This window comes from Balearica regulorum, chromosome 1 (assembly GCF_011004875.1).
Source record: "Balearica regulorum gibbericeps isolate bBalReg1 chromosome 1, bBalReg1.pri, whole genome shotgun sequence".
NCBI classification, from domain to species: domain Eukaryota; kingdom Metazoa; phylum Chordata; class Aves; order Gruiformes; family Gruidae; genus Balearica; species Balearica regulorum.
The window spans coordinates 7,069,937-7,089,484 of NC_046184.1; the positions used below are offsets into that span (position 1 = coordinate 7,069,937).

The 19,548-nt window shown below is 37.8% G+C and overlaps 1 protein-coding gene across 2 annotated transcripts in view; it reads right to left on the reverse strand.

Moving 5' to 3' along the window:
* Positions 1-19,548, reverse strand: part of UPF2 (UPF2 regulator of nonsense mediated mRNA decay) — a 66,508-nt gene that overhangs the window by 4,829 nt on the left and 42,131 nt on the right. For both annotated transcript variants that reach the window (XM_075764560.1, XM_075764643.1), the window contains 6 exons: positions 15,904-16,043; positions 13,984-14,088; positions 13,003-13,101; positions 12,052-12,219; positions 7,130-7,271; positions 3,348-3,468 (listed from right to left, as the gene is read on the reverse strand). In XM_075764560.1, coding sequence (XP_075620675.1) covers positions 3,348-3,468; positions 7,130-7,271; positions 12,052-12,219; positions 13,003-13,101; positions 13,984-14,088; positions 15,904-16,043 — 775 coding nt within the window. The remainder of the gene's footprint in view (positions 1-3,347; positions 3,469-7,129; positions 7,272-12,051; positions 12,220-13,002; positions 13,102-13,983; positions 14,089-15,903; positions 16,044-19,548) is intronic.

Below are 19,548 nucleotides of genomic sequence, written 5' to 3' on the forward strand. Positions count from 1 at the left end.
GTCCTCTTTCTTTACTATACTTTCAAAACAGCAGTGAGTTTTGAGGTTACTGCTTTTAAGGAGGAAAGGTTTAACAAAAAACTCCTTGGTAAGGCCCACTTCTCTATAGTCAAATTTCTCACTGCAGTTCTTTCTTTTCTTTCTTGGTAATCAATGTTTTTTAAATAGACTTCATAAAATGTGGTTATTTACATTTCACTTTATAAGCAAGCCATTTAATGGCTCTCAATCTTCTGTAAAAAAGGAAAAACCACTTTTTTGAAGTGAGAGGCTATTCTCCAGAGCTGTAAAAGAATATTTTCATGACAATCCCATCACCAAAAAAAGTTAGTTTTGTAAGTTTTATGTTTCCTGAAGGTATCAGTTTAACAGCTTGATAGCCAAAGTCCTCTTTTAAGACACAACTGCTACAGTACTGGAGGCAAGAGTGAAAATTGATGCCTTCCCAGTTTTGCTGAAGCAAATGAAGGAATACTACTTTTAATGGAATCACAGTAAGTTATCTTTAAGGCCAGCCAGCCTTAAATGAACGAGTCCCAAAAAGAATCTCCTCCTTGCAGGATTAGCAGGTCTTAAAACTTGAGGCTATACAAGCAGGCAATTACAAATAAACAGCAATAAACTCCAATTTTTGATCCAGCATTTTGCACACGCTAAATAATAAGAAATTTGACAATGCCTGTATATCTCACTGCATTTAGTTCAATACTGAAAAAGGACATTAATAGATAAGAAAAGTAAACACTGCAAAAGATTTCTCTTGTTTTTTAACAGAATGCACACTGTATAGCCACAGCCACTAGTTCATTCTTCCATTTAGTGGCAAAAGAGGCAACACATTCATGGGTGTTTTTAGGGTTATTTTTGGTTTTGTTTTGGTTTAGCACCCTGCTACACAGAAAAAAATTTAGGTTCCAAGGGCCCTCTGGAGGTCATCTAGTCCAAATCCTGCTCTGACAGCAGGGCTAATTGTGAACTGAGATCCAGCTGTTCAAGGCCAAAAACATACGAGAGAACCCAATGCTGCCGTCATTAATTTTTGAATCATCAAGATTTGGATTTAACTTTCTAAAAGATGGTTGAAACATGATGCTCAGGACATGTTTAGCAACACAAAAGTAAAAAACCACCCAATCAATTTCCCTACTCTTAACCCTACTTGAAATGCAAGGAAGTCCTCATCCCCACCTTAGCTATCAGACCCTGTCAGATTGTACATTACAGTGGAATCAACCAGGAGATTTACTTGCTCAGATTATCCCTAACCTCAGGAAATGAAAATAAAAAGTTGCATACCTTAGAGAAAGTAACACACGTTATTATTTCAAATAAATTCAAGTTACTATTGCAAGAAAATAATGTATCAGTCTTCTTTGTATGCAAAGAAGAAACAATGCACCACAGCTCACTCATCATGTAAGTGATAACATCTGTAATCATACAAATTGGTTCTATCATGTAGGAAAGTGAAAAGTTCTCCAGACAGATACTAAAATCTCTTTTCAGCACAAATCCAAAACCTAGCCCCATACTAGCTACTATGAAGAAAATTAACTCCATCTCAGCCAAAGCCAGCACAATAGCTCAGTTCCTACTTGCTGAATACTCCAGCATCCTCAGAGTCCATGGGATAACTTCTTAACCAAAAGATGAGGATAGTCTGGGCAGAGAGACTGCACTTCACCTTTCAAACTCAGAAGACAATCTTCAATATATCCTATAAATCAGAAGCCTTAAAAATGTAGGTGACAGACAATCTAAACCACAAGTGGTAAACCACAGGTGGACCCACAGCTTCCAATAAATCAATCTCCACTTAAATATCTTCTTCCCTTACTACAGGCTAAGATGGCTCAACTGATGCATGATTGCCAGCCTAAGCATTGCACTATACAACAAATAAAATATGCTTGCTAAAACAAACTTCCTGGTCTCTGCTCTAAGCAGCTTACAGATTAGAAAGGAACAAAGAGTAAATTACATAATACAAAACTACATCAGAATTGCAAGCACATGGCACAGTTATTTGAACAAGCAAACACTACTTAAACTGTTCGCTGGACAATGTCTGACCTAGTTTACAGTGAAGTCCTAAGTTATAGTTTCTCTAAAACGTTTAAAAATAAAAACCTTTCACAAGAACCGCATGAAAAAAGAAAATCTGCAAATATCACATCTACTGGCGTGGCTGTTATGTTTAAAGACTAACTGCAGCATGCTCTTCATACAGGTTGCAAAGGATTTGGGAGAGATGACTGAAAGAAGAGAAGACTGTGTAGTCATGTATGAAACATCTGCAAGCATTACAGCAATTCAGTGTAACAGAATAGTTTGTATTTCTATGACAGCATTAGGCCAGTGATACTAAAAAGCTAAATGGACAGCACTGCTCATTTTATTGACTTACATCTGGTTAATTTTTTTTTTAAAAATATTTATTTTAAAATGCAGTCTGTTTTAAAAAAAAAAGAGAAGTTTTTTTTTTGAACAAGCAGTATCTGTATAGGGTCTCAGTGGAATGAGTGACCATCAGAAAGCTATAAAATGCCTATAAAAGTGTACCTGAATTGTTAGCAATGTTACTGTAACATAGGATTAGTACATTACATTAACTCATTTCTAGCTCACAAAGACAGCCCCATTAGTAGGTAAACTCTCCCTTCCCACTTGCTGCTCCCATCTAGCCACCTCCAAAACTAACTTGCAAGGAAAAGACAAACATGAAAGCAGTCTGCATTTCACCTGAAACTGTCTATTCAAATTTGTGCTGCAGGGTTAATTTAATGGTTTCTTCTCAAGCTTACTCTGAGTGAGAAAAGACACACTGAGATATATTAAAACTGCAGAATGACTATTAGACAATCCAGAATGCTCTTTTCAGGTTAATAATGTTTTCTGTATGCTCTTCTACACTATAAATCAAAGGTTCTCCTCCCTGTCTTTAGGATCTTTACTTTCCATTCAGGGCTTCAAATACAGAGGTATAGTGCTCAAATTCACCAAATTGAAAAAGCACAGTGAGAATTTCACCAGATACTCAAAAACATCCTCTCCCCCTTCTCACTGAGAAAGCAGATCTGCATCTTTTCCCCTATGAAAAGGGGCTCAGATTCTAGCAGCCATTTCACAACTAAAAATAATCCTCTGGCTTCCAAACCTCTGTCAAGGGCATATTTACAGACACTGTGTTAGAAGCACAAAGCACTGCTCAGTATTTTAACAGAATGCTTTAGAATGGAAATAATAATAAACGCACTTGCACTACGCAGATCATTATCTGTTTCAATTATGAAGGTAATTACTTGCCTAGTACTAGAATTACCACATTTAAAGGAAGATTGTCCTACCTCCCACCAGTTTTAAAGATTAGATCTGCATTAGGTGCTCCCTTCGGATGCTGGTAACGAGGCCGCCGTTCACGATTAGTATTTGCTGGAGCTGGACGCTGTGCCAGAGACTGCAACATTTCTGTAATTTCATACAGAAGAAAGTTAAACACATTTTCTATGCATCTTTTAAAAGAGGAATTTACACAAGCATATTTTACTGCCCTGTAGAAAAAAAAAAAAAAGAGACACCTTAGTTACACTTTGCTATACTTTAGCGTTAACACTCCTCATGTTATGCCACAACAACTAATTTAAAACAAGTTACTAAAATTGTATAGACAGCTTTGACAAATCCAAGCTACCCCATAATGTGAACTCGCATTTCCAGATGTTCTTACAGAAGGAACTGCCAGCAATGGTTTTCATCACAGGTGCTTAAGAATAGGGCTGTGCCCTCTTCTTTCTGAACATATCAGCCACCACTTTCTTTACAATAACCAGGGACAAAGGTTCACAGCAGTAGAAAAAGCCACAACATTAAACTATTCTGAAATAGTAACAACTAGACAATGTTGCTGCCAATTAAAGACTCTGCAAGAAACCTGTCCTAAAATTAGGCATTGAGAAGTCAGGTATTTAAGTCTAAGCTAGCCATAATAGGATCCTTCTACAGAGAAGACAGGCACCTGAAGAGGGTGACTCAGCTGACCTACATGATACCAGCTGTCCCATGGATGGAGTTTTTTCAGTCATAATTAGTGAGAAGAAATAGGTGGGTGCAGAAAGAAGTCCATACTACCCAGTTCAGCAGTTTAAGCTAGGTAAGTATTGTGTTTTGGCATTTGGTAAAACTTCATTTCTAAGATTTCATTTTTTAATGATAAAAAATGGCTCTACCAAGCTAAATTAATGGTTTTTAAGTACTCAATATAATTACAAATACATCATAGGGACCTCCACATAAGTTCTGCCCATATGTTAGTGCATCTAATGGAAAGTATTTCTGACAGTCCACCTGTGCAAGAATCTCCATTGCTCAAACAGACAGATGGAATAAATGAAGAGGAAAAGCGGAATAAGCTGTTAAACAGATTATGTTTGAAAGTCTGCTCTGTCTGGTTCTCTAATCTCTGGTAATCTCATTGGAGACAACATACCCGTCACCTACTAGAACCAAACACTACTCACACAATGACTTGCACAGGGCAAAACTGGAGACTACTGAGATTCTCTTGCCATTTACAAAATGCACGTGAAAGTTTCAATAAGTTATCCACCCAATCTTTGAGAAACTGGGAAACTATGAATGATTTAATATACATTATTGGTTTCAACAGTTAATAAACCATGTATTCACGATCTGTATACTCCCTTATCAACACCTGGAAAAGGCAAAGACAGCCATTCAACACACTGACAGGCCATTTCTGTAAATATCATGAAATAACATCCTTCAAAAAAATTCTGTATGCCAGGAGAGATCTCTGTTGGCAGTGATGAGACCCAGGAAGAAAATAAGAGATGATGGTACGTTGCCAGCCAGGTGCTAGAAGCAAGCAATGAACAAGCAAGTGTGTGCATGCCTGTGTCTTCTGTTTTCCACACTGCAGGTGAAAGAAAATATCGAGGTTTGTGAAAAGTCAGTAACTGAGAAGTTGAGTAATTGAGAAGATAACAGAAGGAAGAAATGGCAAAGGAGCACAATGTATCAGCTAGGCATGTCACCCATTTCTTGTTTTAGTGAAGAAAAAAAAACTACACAGAAAAATACTAGTCTAAATTAGAGAGTCACCCAGTTCCCAATATTTCTTTAAAAATGGTTGTAATACTAATAAACACGGCTGAAGTATTAAATTGTTACCTGATAGTACTTTGAAGTACATTGGTGAATTTTCATCTGTTAGCTACCTTGTACAGATGAAAAACCGTAAATGTACATGCAAATGTTAGGACAACCCTGATGCATTCTTCCAGAAATTGAGACTTCTTCCTCCCTTGGTAACTTCAAAGCTTGAAACAGAAATTTAAAACCAACTCTTTCTTCCAACAGGTACGTATCCACTTGTTACAGGCAAGCTAACTCTTCTAAAGTAACAAATCAACTGCACAAAGTCTAAATAAAAAATAGTTCCAAAGAGGAATGTAATTTGGCTTGTTTAGTTTAATCTGATTAAAAGGTCCTTTTTAGTTTGATTTTACTGTGTATAATACGCAGGTTAATAAAAAAAGATCAACAGCTGTTTTTAAAAATGGATGTCAGTTATGGAAAAACTTGTTTCTTCTGTGTTGATTTTCCTCCTACATTAATGCTTTATACACAGTACCTAGAAAATCTATGAGAAAGTAAAAAAAAAATTGCCTATTACTGGTTACCAATTGGTATCAGTTGTCTGATTCATTCCTCTCGGACAAAATCAATGTGATCCTTTTTTGGATAAGAAGCACAATTGCTCACAATAAAATCCTAGATTAAACCAACTGATTTTAGAGATACCCTCGAAGTCATATGACAAGGCATAAAAACCCAAATGCCCTGACCAGCAAAAATATTAGAAATACCATTAATGAGGAAAAAAACCCCCAAAATATCTGGGAAAAAATACTTAAATGTTTAATTGTAGAGCCTACTGTTTCTCTTCCTTTTTCATAAGTGGGCTTTAAAACAGGGGAGTGTCTTAGAAGAGAAGGAGAAGTTTTTAAGCCGATTATGATGTTTAATATTAAAGAAGATATTGTGCTACCATTTCAGAACTCTGTAGACACATACTTTGGAAAAATACGCCTTTTTACAATTACAAGTTTAATTCTTCTACTATCAAAGGCATGTTAGATTCCATAGTGGTTTTAGAGTTAGAGCTGCTTTAATTTAAATTTCCCATTTCCTGATGAATAATGACCTTTCACTAAATACCTTAAATGAGATTTCCTGCTAACTACTTATACTGTGATTACCACCAGACTGCAACATCTTTACAAAATGATAAAGCAAGAACTTTGGACATGTTAAATGGAAATACTAACGTAAGAACAGAACACTGTCACTTTTATTGGTCTGGCTTTGTTTACTATCTGAGTAAGCCAAGGAAAAATGAGTCTGAAAGACCCAAACAAACCACCCAACAACCAAACACATCAAGTGCCCCAGTTTAGGGGCTTTATGATCTGTTGTATTAACTGTTTGTTTCAATCTGTCCAGGTTCCAAAATTCCTGATTTAAATGATATGTAATTTGTACAAAACCTTCATTCTGTTAACATATTCTCATGTTCCAGATTAATAGCACTCCTAGAACCTGTAGCAATATGAAACTGAGGTGACAGTTTTTATTTCTCAGGTGGAGGTTACCTCTTAGTATTTGCAAGTCTTAGCAAGCCTGATGAAGATTCTAAATACCTTTGCCTATTGATATCTAAAAAAGCAAAGTTTAATTTGCACAGAATTAATTCCTCTTGTAACCAACTCAATTGTCTTGCACAGATACCACAGACATCACTTATTTTATGTTATCTTATTTTTAAGGAAGCAATCTCAGTTCTTTCTCTTTCCCAAAATAAACAGAAATGCTGAGATTTATTGATGCCCACTTGAAAACTCCTTTCATGGAAGAGCTATACAAACTTCTTCAAGCACAGAGACCAGGAAGTAAAGAATGAATGACTGAACATAAAATACAGGTTTTCCACAAAGTATTACAAATTAATATTCAGAACTCAAAGTGCTAATTATCACAAATAATATTTTCTGTAGATCCACAAAAGCTCCTCTGAAAGTAAAAATTAAACACTTGGTGATTTTCTTACCCTGGTAGTCCTCTTGTTCTTGCCGTTCATTGATATCCAAAGTGAGCTTTTTCATCCTCATTCTCTCCTCCTGTTCAGCTTGCTGTTGGTTCCAATGGTTTGCAGCAAGTTGGGAAGACATTGGTACATTTAGGATCTTAAACTGCAAAAGAAAATGAGCTTTTAAGCACTCATCGCAGAAAAAAAACAACCAACCACAAGACAATCCAAAATACAGAAGGGTTATGGTTATTTCTAGGTTATTGTGATGAGATACTTTCTACAGAAGCTTCTACTGGAAAGTGTGTTGTTTGTTGGTTTTGTTTGTTTGTCTTAAACTCTATTTCACATACTGAAGCATGAAAAATACAAGATATTCAGACCAACAGAGACAGAGAACATACAAAACAGGCTGATGTACTACTAAGGCAACAAGAGACACACAGTATTTACGGTAACAAAATTGATTAATTTTCACCAGGAACACATAGCTATATGCTTTATTCTTATTTTCGTACAAGCCGATAACAGTAAATTACACTGGTCTTGTGATAAAAGCACCACAGCTGGCTCAGAAAGCTGCATCTCCCTCCAAAGGTCTCTACCTTCCAAAGAGGTGAAGCCCCTGCACAGAATTTTTACTGTTATCCCTTGTAATAACAGAGGAGAAACGTTCCAAGCATTTCAGATATCCCCTGGCATTCCTTGGCCAGTACTTTTCCATTTATGAATGGTTCTAGCTCCACAGTACTATTACTTAGTCTGGAGACAACTGTGGTGTCAAATTTAACCTTTTCCTCCTCCCCCACATGCAAACAGCCATTCTACACATTCAACACATTATCTGATTTGCCATAAGCTACATTAAAAGGTAAGCTTGGTACTACTCCAGAAGTACCCTCTCCCTGAAAAATACAGCTGAGATTTTTCAGAGGCATAGGAAAGACGCTTTCTTTTTCTCCAGAGTCAGAAAAATCCAGGGTTTTTATTTCCACAATGCTTTTTTTTTTTTTTTACAGTTGTTCCAAAACAGAGAAGTGATTCTTAATCTTATCTGCAACAGAAACAATAGTTTTCAGAAACCTGTTAATGCTGAAGTTTGAGAAAATATTTAGAAAAATTTCACTTCCTCCTTCAACTTCACATCCATTAGAAATAAGTATTTCCATGCTATAAGCAGGGTAATGCATTTAAGGATAATCACTTTCAATATTCCAGGAACTATGCTGAATCCTGCAGCTTGTTCTCGTCATCTGAGATCTATTTCTACAGAAATAGAAGCAGGGGCAAATTTTTAAGTGTTCTTTTCTTCTACACTGTCAAAAACTGCAGACAGAAAGATACATTATAAAAAACCTCTGTTGAGAAGATATGTAGTAAAAGCAAAATCCTCATTGAGTATGGTTAGTATTTAATGCAGTAATTACTAAGAAATCTCAAGGTATCTATTAGATAGGAGTGCCCCACTAGCAGCAGATGAATAATGAGTGTGAGAAGGCACCAAATACTCAGGTGCAGCATTTGAATATCAACTGTGTTTGAAACAGTGAAGAGAGAGACTCTTGCAAAGACTTGAGAAAAACCTGGGTACAGTAAAACCCAATCAACTAGAAGATTTATTCAAATGAGACAAATCAGGCAAAAGTTTTTTTTTTTTGTAGGGAGGCGTTAATAGCATATTATATGGAATATAAATAAAGCTTGTTATGAAGGTGTGCAGGGAAGGAAAAAAAAAAAAAGAAAGTTCATTCTTGAAATTCCAACAGAAAAGTAAGCTGTAGTTACTTATTGCTGAGCAGACTATGCATGTTCCCAGATACTGTCAAATGAGCTTTACGCAAACTACACAACTAACCCATTAGCAGTATTTCATGATAAAAATCATTCCTTAGCTTAACCATTAAGGACCTTAATATGTCCTTTACATTTTGTCTGTTCTATGGATTTATCAGCTTAATGGGATTGGTAAGTGTTTTCAGACAGGACACAAAGTAGGAAAAAAACCCTGAACTATAGAAGGGTGCAAATGAAAGAAACAAATACAAATAACAGATTGGTAATTAACAAAATATCACTGAGTCACTATCTCACTGCAATTAGACAGTTGCCATCTGAAATTACATCACTGATGACAATTACTAAAGGATATGATGATTACTGAGCAAATGAAACATTTCTGATTTGGAAATACTGAAAAGGTATGTCAAAGGTATAAAATCTGCGAGATAGGGACAGAAGATAAGGACTTCACTTAGAAGATGGCAAACTGAAGATAGATAAAAAAATGATCATTCAGAAGATGAGATTACAGATTTCATAAGAACATCACTGAGATAAAGACCTTCACATTCAAGGCCCAGTCCTGACCACTCTTTTATGGAACCTTGCTGAAGATCCTTCAAGTGAAAGGAATTTTTTTGTCTTAGGTATTAACTACATTTCTTGACACTATGTGACTTTCTAATATCCAAATCTCACCTCAGTTCACACCTACTTGGCATAAAACTTCTTGGACAGACCTCAGCTCTGCTCCTTTATGGTAGCAATATTTCTTTATTTCCTCTTGCTCTCTCATGGCTTGTGGATAAATCATGATGCCATAGTCTAATTTCCAATAACCACATTCACTTCTTCTGCTACTAGCTCTGTAAGTTTTGTCATATGACTTCTTTTCTACAGCTGACAAGTGAAATAAACCATCTATTGCAAGACACTGATCTACCCAATATGCTTGTTATTGCCTGTTTTTGTGAATCAGTGTGACAAAAAAAGGATAAAATATGGCAGCTTGTTACTATCAGCCTGCAATGACTATTAGTTCAGGCTGTATGCTGCTGGTAAATAGCAGTCAGTTGCTCTTGTGTTGCTTCAAAAAACTAGTTGTCAACGCTTGACTAAAATCTGGCTGAAGATTGGCATGTGAACTGAGTATTTAGTGACTGGACCTCAACTACCAAATATTAACCTCCGGAAGGAAGCACAGCACATTCATCAGTTTCATCAGTAAGTACTTTTTACAGTGAAGATTTCTAGTTTCAGCAGCACCACTGACAAAGAACAGAGAGACCAAACCAATTGCTAACATAGCAAGCGATTAGGTTGATGTCATAGCGAGGTGATGATACTTATTTCAGTGACTGTACAGACAAGAAACTACTTACAGCCTTCCAGGTTGTCTGCATATTCCTTTTGACTGTTTTAAGTTATAGCTGTAAACTTTCAGCTTTTTAAACAGTAAAGCATGCATCCATCGCTTAAAAAGTCTGTGCACATTCTTCCATGCAGATTTAAAATAAAGCATTATAAGGAGTAATTATTTTCTTTTCAACTCCACCTCTTCTTTCCTGCTTATTTTTCTATTAAAACTGACTACTAAGACTTTTTTTTCTGAACGCAGAACTACGGACAAAGAAGCCTTTCATTGACTCAAGAACTGAAGCAGTCTGTAAAGCAACTGTTTTCTACATTTCTAGAAACACCGAGAAGAGTTTTGGCAGGAAGAGCCTACTCCCAAAACTAAATATTGGGGGAGGAGCAGGGAAAACTCCTGAACAAGTTCTGCTTTCTTTTTAAGCCACACGTCGGCAATATTTTCACCTCACACAGAATATGAAGATCCTAAAATTCTTGGTAGCTACAGATACTCCCAGTAAATTATCCTGAAAAAAGCTAAACACCATTTTTTTAAAAAAATAGAGTTCTTTTAAATCCCTTCTCAGCCCAATGACAACAGTGAAAACTCCCACCCAAAACTTCTGTAGAACTTTGTATACAACATTCAAGTTCCAGGAAAACAGAATAACCAAACAATTAGTTAATCATCACTACTAAACACAAGCATGTATGTGCCCACTCAAGCAGATATCACCACTTACACTTTCAAAGCATGCACTTAGCACAGCACACACTCACTAGTTCAAGGGTTTTATGAGAAGAGACCTTCTCACTTTCTACACAGATTTTTAAAGTGTCTTTCATATGGAGAAAGACTCTACTTCAGGTTTATATACCTCAGCTGTGACACTACTGTCACAATTCAGGTAATGAAAGTCAAAAAGTAATGGCATGGATCTAAACACTTGAAAGGTACAGATGCATGGAATGAACCAACACCTTGGTTTTGCTTTCCCTATAAACTCAAGTCATTAATTTTCATCACCAATGTATACAACCAAAATGAAAAGGGTTCTTTAAAAGACCTAAACCATGACAAGAAATGCATGTGGAATGTGTTAAGCATTGATTTGTATACTATGCATTTGCTGAGCTAGGAAAATTCAAAGATATACTGGAGAAAAGAGCCAAGACAAACGTATACCTTGGCTGCATGAAGCAAGGGGTTTATTTGTTATATCAACATGACTTCCATTTAAGTTTTTCTGAGAGATTCACTCGGTGCATTCTAGAAGTCCCCTAAAAAAGCCTTCAGAGATAATGACTTTTTTTTCCAAGTTGAACAAATACAACCAAGTGGCAGTTACTCAGGAAATGGAATTTAGGAAACACCATATATCTTTATTTGAAACTAACTGTGTTTTCACAAAAATCTGTAGAATCTTGAAGATGCTGGAATATTCTTTATGCTTTTCTTTTCTCCTCCCTTTAACTTCCACCAACCACAAGTGTTCATCTTCAAGAACTATGTTTAAAATACATATAGAACATACCACTGTCCCACTGGGGCGATCACGAAATGGAATTAGTAACAGTACAATTTAACCACAGAATTTTCCCACGTGATTTCTATTAAGAACCAAGAATTCCAAGAAACTACACACGGTATTTTCTATTTATCAAAATTAAGATGCCTGCATCCTAATCTGATAAAAGGATGAAGAAACAAAAAATTCTGTGACTTAAAGCCACAGAGTGTGACTTTCAGAAAAGTGAAAGGATTTTATGTATTTATTTCAGCAATATCTATACCTCATGTGAACTCTTACCTGCTGTTTGTTGCCTTTTCGTGTTAACATGACAAATGGCATTGTGTCTCCAGACTCTGACTCTCCTTCTCCACCTCCAAGTGGGGGACCCTTCTTGAGCTGACTTTTGAGATGCAGAGGAATAGCAACATCCAGCTGATGTACTTTAACAGATTCACCACTCCGTTGCTATTGAAAAAAAATAAGTTCTATAAATGATCATATGCTAAAAATGTCAGTCTGGCAACGTTCATATTTTCATGACTGAGAAAAGTTTTAACTTTCCAAGAAAACAGAGTAATATATAAATAAATGTATTAGGCTTTATTACATTTTCCTTTGATTTCCTTGCTTGTGGAGGAGAAAGTTACAGGGATGGAATACTTCAAATTTCAAAGAAATTTTAGATAGCCTAACCTTGTAAGGAAAGAAATCTAGAGACTTGATTAAACACACTTGAGAATGGGACATTCTACATTCAAGAATTTTTTGTGACATGTTATTAATGTATTCCTCATACAGGGCTTGCAAGACTCAATACTTAAATATTTACCAGATGTGACTGGGGAAAAAAAAAAAAAACCACAAAAAAACCTCGAACAGGACTTACAGGTTATGTAAATTTAAATGCAGCTACATTTTAAACATATTAAAACCTAGGCCTGGATAGTCTAGGATAAAGTCAGAAGCATTGCATAGTATCTGATGCAGCTGTTATTCATCCAATAAAATATCTGTCAGCATGTCATATATTCAGTGAGCAAACAATGCAATTAACAGCTATTTTGCGAAAAGCTACTTATCCAAACATGTCAATTGCAGAGAAGAGGCCACAACTAAGAAAAAAATACCATGTTCTTTAGTATGGTAAGCTATGCATTGATCTTTTATTTACTTGAAAAAAAAAAAATCCAATACAGTTAGCTGTACAGCAAATTACATTAATTCCATTAAGAAAATAAATATTTATACCTGAAGATTTTCCAGCATCATTTTATCCAATGCCTGAATGAAGTCCTCATCTTCTGCACAAGGGACATGCTTAAGGCCTCCTCCTTTAATCATTACTTCCTATTGCAATGGGAAAAAACCCTTCTATTACACTACATCCAGAAATACGAACATTCAGTCTAGAAATAAGGGGGGGAAATAGCCTCACTGCTTCCATATCATACATAATCAAAAGCTTAAAAAATTGTTAACAGTTTTCAGCCTGGATTACTTTCTTGAAATAGTTTCTGATGTTTATTGCATCAATTATGAAGGCTGGCCACTCATAATATTCTGGCCTACTAGTGTATGTGTACAAATGCACGTTCTAGATGTAGCAACAAAGAAAAGTCTCTATCCCTACCCCACCAAATTTAACTATTTTTTCCATTAAGTCCATAAAGTTAGATGGTCTTTTCAAGACAAATACTATTCTTCAGTATTTGGAAAGCACAACATGACAACAAAAATGTTTGAAGTCAGTACCCCGACACATTGCTCTATAATGATCATTACATTCCTTTCTATGTAACTGTAATGCAGGCTAACCAGATGGGTTCTTTTGCTACAGATGTTATAATCTACCAATCTCAAATCTGTATTTGTTTGTCTCCTTTTCAGTTTGGAGATCTAGTGCAGAGTAGTCTACCTTGTTGTACCATATCGGTTTGCTACATTGTTGGCATTGCAAAACCATCATTTATGCAATCATTTCCTGTCTAGCTACCTGTGAAAGTAAACCGTCCTGTGAAAACATGTTGTAGTAAAGTTGATGGCATAAATATTTTCAGAGGGTAATAATGGAAGTTTGCAAATACAAAAATAAGCTACTGAAAGAATAGTAAGGAGTGTTCTTGCCGTGTTTTTCCAGATATGTTTTGTAGCAGCACTGGCAAAAAGCATTCAGTAAAGAAAACCAAAGATGCAAAAGTCAATTCACTTATCTAAAGTAACAAGACATACTGTATTCTCCTCATCGGTTTCATTTTCCTTATTGGAGTCTGTAAGATAATCTGTGTTTTCTTCCTCCTCTTCTTCACCTTCTTCTTCCTCATTGTCAGAACCCTCCTGAAATATTCAATTTTTAAAATTTGAGAACAGAGTAACTTCTGACTGTTTTAAAGCAAAAAAGATCACTTGTATCTGATTCCTCACACACGTTTTCTGCACCTTTCCTACCCTCTTCCCATCCGAACCTGTTTAGTTCAGTTCAATCTTAGCAAATTTGTTTATGTTTTGTATTTAATAGTTCAATCTGAACTCACTGGGCTTTACCTGACACTTTCACAAACGTACAGCAGAAAACTGGGAGAAATGGCTGATACACCAGATGGTTGTGCTGCCACTCAGAGGGAACTCAAGCTGGAGGAATGGACTGACAAGAACGTAAGTTCAAAAAGGGAAACACAAAGTCCTGCACCTGATGAGCAACAACCCCGTTCACTAGCACAGGCTGGATGCTGCCTGTCCAGAAAGCAGCTCGGCGAAGAAGGACCTGGGGTCCTGGTAGGGAACAAACTGACCAAGAACCAGCAACGCACCCCTGCAGCAAAGGCAGCTGACTGCATTCTGGGCTGCATTAGGAAAAAGTGGTGTTGCCAGGTCAAAGGAGGTAATCCTTCCTGCCTGCTCAGCACTGGCAGGACACATCCAGAGTCGCTGTGTCCAGCTCTGGGTACCCCAGTACAAGACAGATATCGACATACTGGAGCAAGTCCAACAATAGGCCATGAAGATGATTAAGGGACTGGAGCACCTGTCAAAGGGGGAGAGGCTGAGAGAGATGGCCTTGTTTAGTCTGGGAAACAGAAAGCTCAGGGTGGGAAATCTTCTCAATGTGTATAAATACCTGAAGGGAGGGAGTAAAGAAGAGTGAGTCGGACTCTTCTCAGTGGTGCCAGTGACAGACCCCTCTGAGACAATGGACGCAAGTTGAAAAATTTCATTTAAACTCAAGAAAAAAAGGCCTTCTTCACTGTGATGGTGTTCAAACACTGGAACAGATTGCCCAAAGAGGTTGTGGAGCCTCCATGCTTGCAGATATTAAAAACCTGATTGAACATTGCCTCAGGAAACCTGCTGTAGACGATCTCTGCTTTGAGCAAGGAGGCTGGACAAGAAGATCTCCAGAGGTCCTTTCCCCACCCCCCCAACCATTTATGATTCTAATCATATTATTAATTTCTAAAGGCACAAACTCAGCCAAACTTCAGGAACTTCAATGCTCAGAGGCACAGACTGAAAGAAAGCTTACTAGTAAAACAACCAACCCAAGCATAAGGAGAAAAAAGTGTTTCCTATTTCCTTGATAAACTAATTTTCTCATAACACTACCATTATCACGTCAACTTTGCTGTGTCATAGTGACAGGTTAGAATTTCTACGTACATGTCTGGTTTTTATATTGTCTCCACCATTTTTGATTCAAAAGATTACTGGCACAGTAAACAAGGAAGGTTGTTATGCTCTATAAATCTTTTATTTATTCATATTATACAGGCATACTCGGAACACCTGTTATTTTTTCCCTACATAACTGCTTTGACATCTAGTCAATACATTTGCTTCTACAACAGATAAAGAAAGCTATCTGAAAGTGTTTTCATGCCAAAAAAATGAAGGCATGTTTTTGTTGAGAAACAGCACATACCCTGAGCACAGTTGTCAGGTTCAGGTTTGTGCCATAATTTTTCTGGAATAAATCTCAGACACTTAGTATTCACTTTTCCATATACACAAAACTGGGATGGAAATATCCTGACTTGTTTGTGTGTACCCACATTTCAACTGCTAACTCTGTGACATAGAAGGGCTTTAGCAAACAATGAGTAATCAAAATATTAATTTCTCTTTTTTTAAGGCAAGGCAAGGAATTAAGTTCACCTCTTCTTCTGGCTCATTTACTTCACTTTCATTTCCAGATTGTTCCTCTGTCTCTGCTCCACCTTCCTCCTCCTCCTCATCTTCTTCCATATTCTCTCCTTCCGTAATGGAATCTTTGGAATCTTTGTCATTCACAATTCCTGAAATTTAGAAAAAGAGAAAGAATTAGAACAAGGAACTAGAACAAGAATTAGAACATTAGAACACATATAACCAAGTGGAAGATCACTTCAAAAGTCCATTGTTACCGAACACTAAAACTTCCAGTGGGTCATAATATTCAACTTCTGAATGAAACATTTTCTATATAGCTACCTTACTCATAATGGGTGATAATTTCCCTGCCAGAAAAGGAGAAAAGCATTATGGAAAATGTTTAAAGTCTCCCATAAAACAGCAATCAAGAAGCTGCACTGTGCAAATGCTTCAAAATACCGTCAAACTAAATACGCCACCTTACTGAGACATGCACTGAAATATGAGCACTAAATTACAGAAGCTCTGCAAAACCAGCAGAACCCAGAAGACATCAAGCCTCTGCAGTCTTAGTTCCAGTACTTCACACTACTGTCAATTAACAGTTTTGAAACAACACTTTTCTCAGTCTGTAATAAACTTTTCTGACTCTTTTCTAATGCTCCAAGGCTGAGGAGAATGTAGGTGCCTATGTAAAGTTTTTAGAAAATCAGAGTCTCTTCCAAAAGTACTACCTAGTGTGCTCATCCTACTTTTAGACAGACCTGACAGTTCTTTCACTGCATTTTAGTTCATCTTGCAGTTTTCTTCACTGACCTGCTTGCCACCTCTGTCATAGAATCATAGAATGGTTTGGGTTGGAAGGGACCTTAAAGCCCATCTAGTTCCAACCCCCCCGGTGCCATGGGCAGGGACACCCTCCACTAGACCACATTGCCCAAAGCCTCATCCAACCTGGCCTTCAACACTTCCAGGGATGGGGCATCCACAGCTTCTCTGGGCAACCTGTGCCAGTGCCTCACCACCCTCACAGGGAAGAATTTCTGCCTAACATCTAATCTAAATCTCCCCTCCTTCAGCTTAAACCCATTACCCCTTGTCCTGTCACTACACTCCCTGATAAACAGTCCCTCACCACCTTTCCTGTAGGCCCCTTCAGGTACTGGCAGGCTGCTCTAAGGTCTCCCCAGAGCCTTCTCTTCTCCAGGCTGAACAACCCCAACTCTCTCAGCCTGTCCTCATAGGAGAGGTGCTCCAGCCCTCTGATCAGCTTCGTGGCCTCCTCTGGACTTGCTCCAACAGCCCCATGTCTCTGGGGCCCCCAGAGCTGGACGCAGTACTCCAGATGGGGTCTCACAAGAGTGGAGTAGAGGGGCAGGATCACCTCCCCCGACCTGCTGGTGACAATTCTTTTGATGAAGCCCAGGACACGGTTGGCTTTCTGGGCTGCAAGGGCACATTGCTGGGTCATGCTGAGCTTCTCATCAATCAATACCCCCAAGTCCTTCTCCTCAGGGCTGCTCTCAATCCATTCCTCGCCCAGCCTATAGCTGGGCTTGGGATTGCACCGACCCATGTGCAGGACCTTGCACTTGGCCTGGTTGAACTTCATGCGGTTCGCATGGGCCCACCTCTCAAGCCTGTCAAGGTCCCTCTGGATGGCATCCCTTCCCTCCAGCACGTTAACCACACCACACGGTTTGGTGTTGTTGGCAAACTTGCTGAGGGCACACTTGATCCCACTGTCCATGTCACCGACAAAGACGTTGAACAGTGCCGGTCCCAGTACTGACCCCTGAGGAACGCCACTTGTCACTGTTCTCCACTTGGACATTGAGCCGTTGACCACAACTCTTTGAGTGCGACCGTCCAGCCAATCACTTATCCACCAAGTGGTCCATTCATCGAATCCACGTCTCTCCAATTTAGAGACAAGCATGTCATGCGGGACAGCGTCAAATATCCCTTGAGACATTTAGTTTACTCTGTGTGTAAGGTATCAAGCGCAGCTCCCTAAACTGGTGCTTCCTTTCTAGAAGGTATCCTTCAATGTAATGCCCTTATCTATACCATTCCCACAGTAGTGAAAAGCAAGTTTTAGTTTCTTTCAGTGCTTCAGTGTCCAATTAAGTCTTAGATATATATTTCAATTAGAATTATTTTCAGAGAAAATATTGAACATGGTTCTGATTCAGGAAAAAAAAAAAGAACTGTTTTTAGAGAACAGCTATTGCAAAAGTTAAGTCATCCAATGCAAAAAAGAACAAACTTCCAGCATACACTATTGTTGTCATGCGTTCTTTTAATTTTTTTTTCATTAATTTACAAAACCACTTAATCCTCCAGAGGATCAAGCTTTGAGCTAGCGGGACGCTATGTTGATACCAGCCTTCTGTGACACAGCAGATCTAAGCCAGGAATTTTTCAAAGACTTTACTGAGGAGTCAATACAGTTACTATACAGTTCATCATTCATATTCTGACATTATACCAACCATACTTTGGGTTGGCCGTTAGCTTAAAGTTTTTTGGACAGCAAAAGACACATCAGTTCTGTGCTCATAGCACTCCATTTGTTCTTTGCATATGGCAGAGAGCAAACAAGCAGCAGTACACGACTCTTAAGCGGAAGTCTAGATTCTGAATATAGAAGTGGTTTAGGGCATACCAGATTTTATTTTTTTAATTTTATTTTTTTTGCTCCAGCTCCAGATGCCTTTAAGAGATGCAATACACATACAGCCAGGTCTCTTTACAAAAATTTGACTAAGATCACAAAGCTTAGCTTTAGGAGGAGGTGAATCTTTACAGCCATACTTGAATTATATAAAACTCAGAAATAAAATGAATTATATATATGGCTGTATGGTAGTTATTGAGGATTTCAGTTCTGTGTGAACACACACACACTCTTTCTCCTTCATATTTCAAAAGTTTCAAAGCATTCTTTTTCCCCCCTATTTAAAAACACTGTGCTTTTCAAAATCTATGCTGCTCCATAATTACACAAGAGTTTCTTTTGAATCACTCAGTATATTCTCACCGGTACAAAAATCACCAGAGCAGCACGGGAACCAACAGTCAGTCCCCAACTCAAGGTCTGCAAGCAACAAGCCACCCCACTGTTCTGCCTAGAATTACACTTCAGACTGATAAAGAGCAAAGCACAGTGTTCAGCACAAAGCCTTCTCAGCGTTATTGTCCATAGGCCGAGGAATGGTGGGGACAAATTGATCAAGCACTGCAGTTTTACTAGAGCTTTTACTAAAGTATTAAAAACCTTATTTCCTTCAGATATGCTTCCACCTATCATCATAACCCTCAAAGACCAGAAAAGGCAGATGACGGCCTTCTTGAGACCACCTTCAAACAGTCCAAATAGGAGGACTAGGAACTATCCCAGCCTATACTGATGTTTAATAGCAAGCAATACCAACATCAAGAAAAGCAACATACTTGGTGGGGACACATGACAACTCCCTTTTTAAAGGCTGTACTATTGACAGGCTTTGCTCGTGCCAAAACAAACACAATAAAATGTTCTCCAACACTTACATTCAGGGACCATATGTCCCCCTTAACTACACCAAATTCAACTGCTATAGTGGTGGTGATTCAGAGAACAGAATGATTTGTAGGAACAAAGTGCTGAGTATCTTTCAAAATAAT